At 28.3% G+C, this 11,961-nt stretch overlaps 1 protein-coding gene across 2 annotated transcripts; it reads left to right on the top strand.

The window, feature by feature from the left end:
- The first annotated feature begins 5,684 nt into the window (after positions 1 to 5,684).
- On the top strand, positions 5,685 to 9,252 carry LOC123893261 (protein trichome birefringence-like 3). 2 transcript variants are annotated; one of them, XM_045943192.1, is made up of 6 exons: positions 5,685 to 6,024; positions 6,472 to 6,712; positions 6,827 to 6,998; positions 7,349 to 7,548; positions 7,894 to 8,052; positions 8,720 to 9,252. In XM_045943192.1, the coding sequence occupies exons 1-6, from the start codon at positions 5,835 to 5,837 to the stop codon at positions 9,048 to 9,050; spliced, it is 1,293 nt and encodes a 430-aa protein (XP_045799148.1). In that variant the 5' UTR covers positions 5,685 to 5,834; the 3' UTR covers positions 9,051 to 9,252. The 2 variants fall into 2 exon arrangements, with proteins under 2 accessions (XP_045799148.1, XP_045799147.1); XM_045943191.1 differs by having other exon boundaries at positions 5,743 to 6,024; positions 6,469 to 6,712.
- Positions 9,253 to 11,961: the final 2,709 nt, after the last annotated feature.

The following is an 11,961-nucleotide window of genomic DNA, read 5'->3' as shown; positions in this document are numbered from 1 at the left end:
CTATAGAAAGTTGGAAAATAGCTTTCATTGATGATTGATGATCCATGCATGTGATGTGGTGGCTATATATAAACCTTGGAGTTGGAATTATAACTTGGAAAATACTCTTTTATTTGATGTTGTAATCGGATACTAATCATACTAATCCAAATTATAGAGATAAGAGGTGGCAATTTGTTAGAATAGATATACGAGATATATGGGGGATATACGTAATTGAGAAGGTGTAGTTTGTTTTGTTTTTGTCTTACAAGTAATTCATAAGGTCATTAGTTTTTTTTTTTATCTAATCTAATCTAATAGTAATAAAATTGATTATTATCAAGTTTATTAATTTATCCTTATCAGCTTTAATAATATTTTAAATTTTTTATCCTTTTTTGTACTTTTACTTTATTAATATGCATAAAAATAGGAACAAAATAAAAATATAAAAATCTATGCATAAAAATAGAAACAATAAAAAAATTATAAAAATTTTAGGGAAAAAAATTATAGAAAAAACAGAAACAATGAAATGATTATATATGAATTGATACTTAAAAATATGAACAAAACAAAACCAATAAAACGATTATAGAATATAGAAAGAATGAAATAAATATGCATAAAAATAGGAACATATAGAAACATAAAAAATATTAGTACTAATAATATAATAAAGTTAGTTACTATCCAATAATATAATAAAATTAACTTTCTTATAAAAAAATATAATAAAGCTTTTTTTTTTTTTGAAGACTAAAGCTTTTTTTATTATAAAACAATATAATAAAGTTAATTACTATCGAATTTACTAAATTACCATAAAATTGCTAATAAAATTTCTAATTTAATGGTCCAAACAAACGTGCAAAATCTTATATTATTTGAATTTTCATCATTTTTAGCAACAACCAACTATTTTGTTTCACTCAATTATACTCTACTTTTTTCTACTCAATTATAACAAATTTTTTAATATCAAACTTAAATAACAAATAAAAATCAATTGACCCGTTCGCACATGTCTTTAAACTACTCCCTCTGTTTCTTTTTAAGTATATTTTTAGAATAGTAACAGCAAATTAACAAAATGTATTTTTGCACTTATTTTCCTATTATACTCTTATTTTAATATTCCTTTTTTTTTCACACACTTTCTCTTTCCAATCAATTTATATTATGTACAAAAAAAAACAAAAATTTAATATGTTATGTAACAAAAAAATAAAAGAAAACTTTAGTATTTCAAATATATCTATACATCTATATAAAGAGGATACAAAAAATTTTGGTGTGCACTTTTCATAATACCAATAATACCCTTGACATTTTTTATTGAGCGGCAAAAATCTTTTATTAACAAACTCTCCGTAACATAAGACATGTATTTTTTTTTTTTACATAATTTTACATAATATAAAATATGGATCACACCCTTAAAATAATTAGTTTTATTGAAAAAAAATATTAATAAGAATAATTGACAATGAGTATAATTGACAAATCATACCTTTAAAATACTAGAAAAACTGTTAAATAGAAACGTTAAATTCGACGTCAAAAGACACTTAGAATGGAGAGAGTAGTTTTTATTGAAATTGAAAGCTTTTGCTTACTACTAATAATAATGGATGAGGATCCATATATAAGGTGGTTATAAAGTGTTTTTCTTTCTTTCTTTCAAGTAGGTGGTTATTAAGTTAAGAAAAGTTTGTAAATACTATTACTACGTACGTAAAAGCTAACGTCCTTTTGTCAAAAAAGAAAAAGAAAAAGCTAACGTCCTTAATTATCTAATCTTATGATTCTTATCACTTGTATGTCTCATTTATCTAATTAATTAATGAAATCTCATTTATTTTTGAATTGCAGTAACATTTGGTCGATAAAAAATGTGGAACATGATTAGTTAGCTAAATCCATAAAACTATATATATGGCTATACGTTTGAAATTTCAAGCCTGATTTTCATGATTTTATTTTGAGTGACGACTTATTTTGATGGTTATGAACTACAGTATCTTTTTTATTAGAGTGAAAAAACAACTACTCATAATGAGATGTCTTTATCACAATCACAACTACAATAGTTAAAACATCTCCAACCAGGCCATGTGTTATTATTACATCATTATATTGCAACATCTTTTCTCTTCTATTTATCAATGACTAATATTACCTCCGTCCCAATTTGATTGATACAATTGACTATTCCATGCATGTCTATGTATAACTTTGACGATTAATATTTTTAATTGTATAATAGTAAAAATTATAAAAATTTGATATTTTGAAAATACTCATCGAGACGAATCAAACAACATCTTATACGCTAATATTTATTTTTGTTTATTAGTAGAAAAATAAGGTCAAAACAACATGTGTGAATAGTGCATAAGAGTCAACTGTATCAATCAAATTGAGACGGATGAAATATTGAATATATAAGATGATGAGTTATTCCCTCTGGATTAAATTTTCTCATACACAAGAATTAGATATTAACCGGCATTGCTATATATAGCGAAGGGATGTATCACGAATGCATCACGAAAAAAATTGACCAAGCACAATACAGAATTCATAGAAATTTACAAAAGAGATGGAAAAATCAATAAAAGTGGCTGGACATAATGCACTTCGCGATGGAATTCGCGTGACACTCCTTCGTTGTAACTAGAATTTTCCTAAACCGGCATTGCTATATATAGCGAAGGGATGTATCACGAATGCATCACGAAAAAAATTGACCAATGAAAAATAAGCACAATGCAGAATTCATGGAAATTTACAAAAGAGATGGAAAAATCAATAAAAGTGGCTGGACAGAATGCACTTCGCGATGGAATTCGCGTGACACTTCTTCGTTGTAACTAGAATTTTCCTAAACCCTATATATTTTAGTTTTTACAATTATATTTGCTGAACGAATATAATATTCACAATATTTATGTACCAAAAAGAATGAATATAATATTCACAATTCATAATATGGGCATCTAAAGTTAGAGGGAAAATTGTGTTACATAAAATTGGAAAATTGATGTTGTGGCATTAGGTCAAATCTGATTTTCAAGCAACAGCTAACTAAAAATCTCCTCAAAATGCAAGTGGTAAGCTTATCATTCATTCATTATACTCAATTTTAGCAATGAGTTTGATGTTGGTGCATGATTGATTACATGGTGGTTTCTATTCCTTAATTATTAATTGGTGATTTTTTTGTGTCTTTAACATCCATGCTATTGGCTCACCCAATACAATTTTGTTGGGTTGATTAGGAATTGTATCATGATAATTAGGATTTAGCACTTCGGTTGTTAATTTAAGGATTTGTAGCTATGGTCAATTTTTAGTTGTACGGTTTGATTAGGGCCATTTGGTTAATGCAACCACTGTGTATTATTAAGTTGTAGTGTCTATATCCAAATTGAAAAAATTTACAAACCCATATCTTAGGTGGCTAAATAGGTACATAAGGTTGGTTCATTGCTGCATTAATACTTCTTTTAAAGATATTATAATATCATGTCATGCACTTCATATCTTTCCCACTAAAACAGCTAACCTTTCACACCCCTCTTGTTGAAAAATTATCTTCATTTTTTTTTCTAAGAAAAAAAAAATGAATAATTGGATTTTACATAGTTAAAAACAAAGTTTTTAGTATATTTATGAACTGTTGAAAACGGAGTTTTATTGATGTTAAATATCAACCGACTTTGTAGAATCAAGTTTCATTCATACCAATGTAATGTTAATATACATTGTTTTTTGTGCATCTTCAAGAAATAATTATCTATAATGAACTAATTCAAGTAACAAGTAATTTGGGCCTGTAAATAGGGATACAAGTTTTCCGACAAATATTTATCACCGCAAAATGGTGGTGAAAATTTTATACTAACAAAAGAAAAAAAAAGAAATAAGTACATTATATTATGTCATCTTTATTATTTTTAGAAATGTTTTGAATATGCCAAATAATCATCACTAATTCCACAAAAGTGAAAAAAGTTATCTAAAAGGAGTTATTATTTGACAAATCACCAAAATAATGTATAGAAACAAAATCCTATTCCAATAGTACAAATAAATTCAGCTAAGTTTCCGTCTCATGTTAAGTTTCAAGTACAATAAAACCGTGTATCTCACTCACCTACTTTCACTCTCATAGGAAATTCAATCTTAACCGTATATTACTATTTAAAGAAACTTCACTTAATTCAACCTTAACCATATATTTCTATTTAAGAAACCTTTTAAACAACCTCTTCCTTGTTTGTATAAAGATAATATTTTTATCCTCCAATCGTTAGTTGGTTCAATAGTGATTAGCGCTGAATTTAATAGGAAAGATCACGGTTCGATCACCGTAATTGCGATCAAGAGAGAGCTGAAATCACTTGATGTCAAAATTGACGCCTAAACCAGATTAAGCGGTCCAGTGGGCCGGATACTTGGTGGTGAAAATCTGAAGGAAAAAAAAATTATGAAATCATATAACACTATAAATAGCAATTTTTACCAAAATTTCCTTCTTATATATAAAAAAACACTACCAAAAAGAAAAGTGACAAGAGTTAGAAATTTTCTAATTTCTATTAACATCTAAATCTACTTAGCTTACACTTAGAAGAAATTGAATGACAAAAAATGAGAAAGTAAATTTTTAGAGATTCCTCAAAAAAATACAAAAAGACAAATGGGCATAGAGGAAAAATTCAAGAGGAAGAAAGAAGAAAGAAAGAAAGTTGTCCATGCAACTAAGAGTTACTATCAAAAAGGAAAGGAGAAGTTGAAAATTGAAAAAACAACATGTAGGAAGTTACCATGTCCTACTCAATATTGGAACAACTTGCACAAATTACACTAGATAATAAATTGTGTAAAGAGGGAGAACAAAATTGTTGGTTTTCATTTTTTGTCAATGAGAAGGGCATTTTGGTCCAATGTTTATTAAATAGGTTTAACCTTGATCAAACATGATTATTGATTAGTGATCCTTACATTATTGTTTGGTAGATGTTTGTGTAGAACACATTCAATTATGTACATGATTCCATATTTTAATTAAAAATAAAAAACAATAGAAAATTCAAAATCAAGAGTATAATTTACACAAGGACCTTAATGATCATTGATATAATGTCACCAATAGTATATAAATTTCTAGACCAACTTTTAAAAAAAAAAATCCTTATAGTTACACTTTAAAAGATTACATTCTTAATTCTTAAGCAAATTGAAAATTTCAAAACCAATTATTTTAAAGTCTAACTAAAATTTTGTCACTTATATAAATCATTATATATATCCACTACAAATACTACAAAAGGTATCATTCAACTTATAAACATTAAAATTTATGATGTTTATGAGCCATACCTACTTGATCTAGTATATAAGAAAGTAGTGGCAATTGGAAAATATATAGTGATGTAACTATAAGACACAAATCTATATAAAAAATCATTTTTGACAAACATATACTAGATAACATGAAATTCAGAACCTAAAATGTATGTAATATTCAACATGTCAAAGAAGAGATAGACAATTCAGAACCTAAAAAGTCTTCCAAAAGTATATATATTTCCCACATGATAAATATAGAAAGCATGATGTAACCTTTTCAACTCATTCTATAACCTCTAGTATCTATTTTAACATTTTTTTAGTCATGACCAAAACATACTATGCTTTAACTTCACTCCTACTCAAAAATGCATAAAACCTTACCTCTCTAAATTTTTTCTACAATGTCCTCATCATTCTGTTGCATTATGCACTAATTCATTCCCTTTTTTTTTTCTTACTTTTAAGATTATTTTTTCACTCCTTTCTTCATGATCCCTTCTGGAATAATGAAGGTTCATAGAGGAAAAATGCCTTTCTCCATCATTATCATCACAATTTGTGTTCTTGTTTTCATAGTTGTTTTGTATGCTGAGAGACTCAGTTTTATTTCTTCCAACTCCATTTTCAAGTTTAAACCTTGTCCAAGAAAGAACACTAAACCAAATAAACCAAAATCAAGTAAGTTGGCTTCAAAAATGCCACAACTATATACTCATCTCTTTGCTTAATACTACTAATCAATTAAATATTGGGTGTAACGGTTCAAATGGGAACCGATTAGTTTGATTCCCATTTGAACTGACATGTTAGACCCAGTCTTTTCATAGTTGTTTGTTCCAATACTTTTTAAATAGTAGTCACGTTTGAATGTTTTCATCTGTTTGTTACGGTTTTAGACAAAATGAGAATCTGAAGGAAAAGAAAAATCGAAAATTACTTTAAATGAAAAGCTTCTCTTCAAAATCATTTCTGATAGATACATTATAATATAGACTAGATACATTATTAGTTGTTCAATGAACCTAAAAAATAATTTGTTTCTTATATTTAGAACCAGATCGATAACAAATGGAGCCTTAAATTTATAATGCAATGATGTGTATCATATTCTGATTATCCTAGCAGGTGATAAAAAAGTTGATGAGGAGATTGTAAATACAACATGGATTGATGACAGATTTGAATTTGACTCAGAAGAATGCAACATTGCCAATGGAAAATGGGTTTTTAACCAATCAATAAAACCTATCTACACTGACATAACTTGTCCATATATAGATAGACAATTTTCTTGTATAAAAAATGGTAGAAATGATTCTGATTACCAACATTGGGAATGGCAGCCAGAAGATTGTACCTTGCCAAGGTAAGTTCCACAATCCAAACAAGTTTTAATTGTGATTTTCAAAACTTGTTTTATAGATGTGTTTGTTTGGATGATGCAAGTGTATTGAAATTTTTAATTTTTTTTTTTTTGTAGTTTTAATCCTATGTTGGCACTTAAAAAGCTTCAAGGGAAAAGGTTACTATTTGTAGGGGATTCACTGCAAAGAAATCAATGGGAATCTTTTATCTGTTTGGTAGAATGGATTATACCTGAAAAGAAGAAATCTATGCATAGAGGACTTGTTCATTCAGTCTTCAAAGCTAAGGTATTGATGCATACTCATACTCAATAATCTATTAATACGATATTATCAGAGGCTATTTTCCACTTGATTCCGATTGTATTGTAGTCTGATTGAATCGGATTAAACTGGTTGAACTGCGATTGGACCGTAGTTGGTTTAATCCGTTTTTTCATTTTTATATTTTTATTTTACTTTTTCAATAAATTCTAATGATTTTTAGTCATAAAAAAAAATGATTTATTTATTCATCATTCGGTTCAATCATGGTTAAATCGACTGAACCAATTGAACCATGATATGAACGTCTCAGCTGTTTGATTTTTGTCCGGTTTTTAAAACATTCCTGCTAATACTTGAATGAGTTGTGACAGGAATACAATGCTACTATAGAATTCTATTGGGCCCCATATTTGGTAGAATCCAACACTGACATAAAAATCATTGGAGATACAAAGAAAAGGATAATTAAAGTTGATGCTATTAAAGAGAGAGCAACAAATTGGACAGGAGTAGATATCCTTGTTTTCAATACCTATGTTTGGTGGATGAGTGGTGCTAGGATTAAATCATTGTAAGCTTTCTTTAGTACCTATGTTTGTTGTGCACGATCATGGTTTTAAATTGCGGTTGTAGTTTTACTGCGAACCTAAAATGAAGGAAAAAACTAGTTGATGTGGCCACACTTATGATTGTGATGTCGTTGCAGACACCTCTAAAACCGTTATATTGCAGCTCTAATTATGGTTGTGATGCGATTGTGGAAACATCTGAAAATGTTATATAGTGGCTGCATTTGAGGTCGAGCGCCGCAATTTAATACCATGATCAACATTCAATAATCACTTACACTATTGATGTTTCACTCTTTAACCAAAGGGATGAAAATGGTTTCTAACATCTTGTTTATAAACTTTAGATGGGGTTCATTTGCTAATGGACAAGAAGGGTATGAAGAATTTGACACACCAGTTGCTTACAAGTTAGCTTTGAAGACTTGGGCTAATTGGGTTGACTCAACTATCAATCCAAACAAAACTAGAGTCTTCTTCACAACAATGTCACCTACACATACAAGGTCTCTCTCTTCTCAAAACTTTCAAGTTCAATTTTCTATAGAAACTTAATCTATCAGCTAAGCTAAGTATTTTTCTGGCTTAAATAACATTTCAGTCCCTATAATATACACTTGGTTTAAGTATGATTTTAGTACCTGCAATTATACTGTTTTTTTTTTTTTTTTGTTTTGTTTCGGTCCCTGTAAGTTCTTTTGTTTGGATTTAATTCCTGCAAATTAAACAAACAGTTGATTTTAGTCTCTAAAGTCATATGTGGCCTATGAAGCACGGACATCAGACACGACACAAACATTGACACGTCGATACAGATAATAATTTGAGAAAATGATCCAATTCAATGGAATCATATGTGTCGGTGTCGAACACCAATGTATGTCCGACACTAGGACACACCTAATTCGAGAAGTCTCCGTGCTTCACTGTATGTGGCCTAATATAATCACGCCGTGTGGCCTAATAATCTAACATTAAGGACTAAAAACAACAGTTTTTGAATTTACAAGGATTGAATCCAAACAAAAAACTTACGGAGACTAAAACCAAAAAACAATTAAATAACTATAATTGCAGGGACTAAAATCATATTTAAACCTTTACCCTTATTTTAGCTTAAATAACTATTTAGTCCCTAGAGATTTGTTAACAACTAAAATATCTTATTTATAGGAGTCAAGATTGGGGGAACATGAAAGATGAAAAATGCTTCAATGAGACAAAACCAGTAAGAAAAAAGAAGCATTGGGGAACAGGTTCTGATAAACGAATAATGAGTGTGGTAGCAAAAGTTGTGAAGAAAATGAAAGTTCCAGTTACATTTATCAACATAACACAAATATCAGAATATAGAATTGATGGTCATTCTTCAGTGTATACTGAAAATGGAGGAAAATTATTAAGTGAAGAAGAAAGAACTAATCCACAAAATGCAGATTGTATACATTGGTGTTTGCCTGGTGTTCCTGATACTTGGAATCAAATATTTTTGGCATTGTTGTAACAAAATGTCTTGCACAAAAATCTAATGTTGTTTTTTATTTTTATTTTCTTTTATTTTGACTATTTTTATTTTTTTTCTTGTGACATGAAGATGTCCATTCTTTTGTTTGTGTACATTAATCTTTTAATACCATTTGTGATATATGTAACAATTTTTTAATTGCTGAATGAAGGTTAATTATGCTTTTGCCTTTGTAAAACAAGCAAACTTTTGTTATATATTCATTGGCTTACTTACAGTTTTGTTCCTAAGTTTTACAATTGTGCGATTTTGGCCCTCAAGTTTCAATTGTGTAACCTCTTAAGTTTGACAATTGTGCGATCTTGGCCCCCAAATTTGTTTTTAATTTATTTTTAAAGAAAATATGACAAAATTAATATATTATTAATTTTAAATAAAAATAAATTTTAAATATTGGATAATACATACTTAATTGATTTTCTTTCATTCTCATTAGATAAATATGACTATATATAGTCATGCATTTCAATAACAAATAGCACAACAACTATATTCTCATCAATATATCTTGTAAAGATATGTCTCTTTTTTTTACGTATTAAATATGACTCTTTTTTTTATATAATAAATATGACTCTGTGAATCATACATATCGCGTGAGATTGAATATTATATATGATTGAAATACAAAATAATTGTATATTTTAACCCGTATTATACTATGTATCTTTCTTTTCTTTTATCAATATTCATGTATCTATTATATTTAAATGTCCAAATTCTTAGTTTAACTGACAGAAATCTCGAAATTGCTAGGTCATACGTCATTTCGTCAATCTACCTAAAAAACTTATTGTATTTATATAATTGCATAAAATTTTGTAATATTATGTTGAATCTCAGCTGATTCTATTGTGTAATTCATATTGTTCATAGCATTGCTTGGTGTGCAAGCAATCAAAGTTAGTTGTAACTACTTGCTTAGGTGGCAAGTTAGTTTGTTAGACTAACAAACTTTAGTTAGTTAAGAGTTTGTTTTAAGTTTGTTAGAGTTGGTTACTAGTTTGTTAGGGCCTAAGTGAATTACAAAAGTGTGGTAATCTAGTATAAATAAAGTGTTTGTCTCATTAGTGAATGTAATCAAATTTTGTGCCCCTATGAGGATGAATAAAACTAGCTCTTTTCCCTAATCATCTTCATCTTCTTCAACCCTTTCCAAATACCAAAACTCTCTTCATTCTTTCCATCCACCATTGTTATAGCTGCAAGAACTGTAGATCCTGCAACTGTGCTCATAGGCAAGGCCTAGAGACTGTGCAGCGCGCGCGTGTGTTCTTGCGAGCTTGAGTGAGCTTAATTGCTTGGTTTGAGCTTCAGCTGCGCCAACATATTATATTATTTTATCAAAATATAATAATTACTTATTTGTTTTTGTTTCCCACTTGTTTTCATCTATTCTTTTTCTATTGTTTTATTTTTATTTTTTTCGCACCCCTGCATAAAAATACGAGACATTGTTGGAAACACGCGAGTACTAAAAATTATTATTTTTCTAACTCTTAATGTGCTTCCTACGTTCCTCCGTCCCTTTTTATAAACAAATATTCTCATGTATACTATTATAAAAAATAATCACAAGTGTAAGTAATTGTTGTTCATATTAACATAAACTGTTATAAAAAATTAAGCGTCACTCAACATAAGATATTGTATTTATCTATTAATAATATGACAAAATTGAACTTTTGAATTGACTAAAAAAAAGTTTCAATCGTTAGTGAAAACATGCGAGTTTAAGTGATTTTATTATTTTATAGGGAGTTCAATCGTGTAAACTCGTTTTGACTTTCAGTTTTACTCAAAATGATTTTAGCTCCAATGTAACACGAAAGTCATACCTAAAACGTAGAATACATGGAGTTTACGATTTAAAACGAGTTTTTAACAACCTTGATTTCTATATTTCTCAAAGTACAACATTATATTATAAGCTTCACTTCTTTCAATATAACTTTAATGCACGTTGATTCATATTGGAACTTTTACGATATATTATTATAAATATAAACAATAATCCCTTAACAAAAAAAAAATATAAACAATAACTCCTAACAAATATATTATTGTAAATATAAATCTAAAATACATTTAAATTTAAAATCTTCAAAAAATATTTTGGCATATTATTTTCAACACCTAAGAATTTTGGTAATTATTTAAAAATTATTTTGGGACCCTAATTTTTAAGATCTATAACAGCCACCCTCTTCGTCCTCCCTCTAATACGGCCCAGATGAAGGATGATGGTGGTGCTCAATAGGAGAGCGGATGTATTTGCGTTGATAAACTTAAATTAAAGTTGAAGTCAAGACATAGATCAGGGTGAAAAGGGTGAAGACTTGAAGTGCGGAGATAAAACACATAAAACTAAAGTGTTTTATTTATTTTTTATATGTAATTATTGAAGTTTTGTAATGAAATTAGTATCATTTTGTGCACTTAATGAATTTTTGTTCCTTTAAAATTAGTCTCTTATTTTTTATTTTTTTTATTTACGATGTTGCCAAAAAAAATATTACTCAAATCTCTTACTATTAAATAAAAAATATGTCAAAAAAAATAAAAATAAAAAAGATTGGCAATTCTTTAAGGTGAATACTCTGGTACACATATTATGTAGATATGTATCGGTACACGATTTAGGTGGATGATTGTGATTGAACCATAAATAGTATTATATTTAATAATTAATATAGAAAAATTAATAAATACTATTTGTAAATCAATCATAATCATCCACCTCAACAAATATACTGGTATATATATCTGCATAACACATTAACACGTCAAAAAATAATTTTGTACCTTAGTTTTTAGGACCTAAGATGGCGATCCTCTTGGCCCTCCCTCAAATACAGCCCTGAATGTGAAATTACGGTTTTACCACTAA

The sequence above is a fragment of the Trifolium pratense genome, linkage group LG6 (genome assembly GCF_020283565.1).
Source record: "Trifolium pratense cultivar HEN17-A07 linkage group LG6, ARS_RC_1.1, whole genome shotgun sequence".
NCBI lineage: Eukaryota > Viridiplantae > Streptophyta > Magnoliopsida > Fabales > Fabaceae > Trifolium > Trifolium pratense.
Note: the sequence above shows the minus strand (reverse complement) of the source record. Positions and strands in the feature narration are given on the sequence as shown.

Bases quoted from the DNA above. Each gene is read 5' to 3' on its own strand.
- LOC123893261 (XM_045943191.1), top strand. From the start codon at position 5,835: ATGATCCCTTCTGGAATAATGAAGGTTCATAGAGGAAAAATGCCTTTC. The intron at 7,549-7,893 runs GTAAGCTTTCTT...TATAAACTTTAG, and splicing joins GGTGCTAGGATTAAATCATT to ATGGGGTTCATTTGCTAATG. The intron at 8,053-8,719 runs GTCTCTCTCTTC...TCTTATTTATAG, and splicing joins ATGTCACCTACACATACAAG to GAGTCAAGATTGGGGGAACA.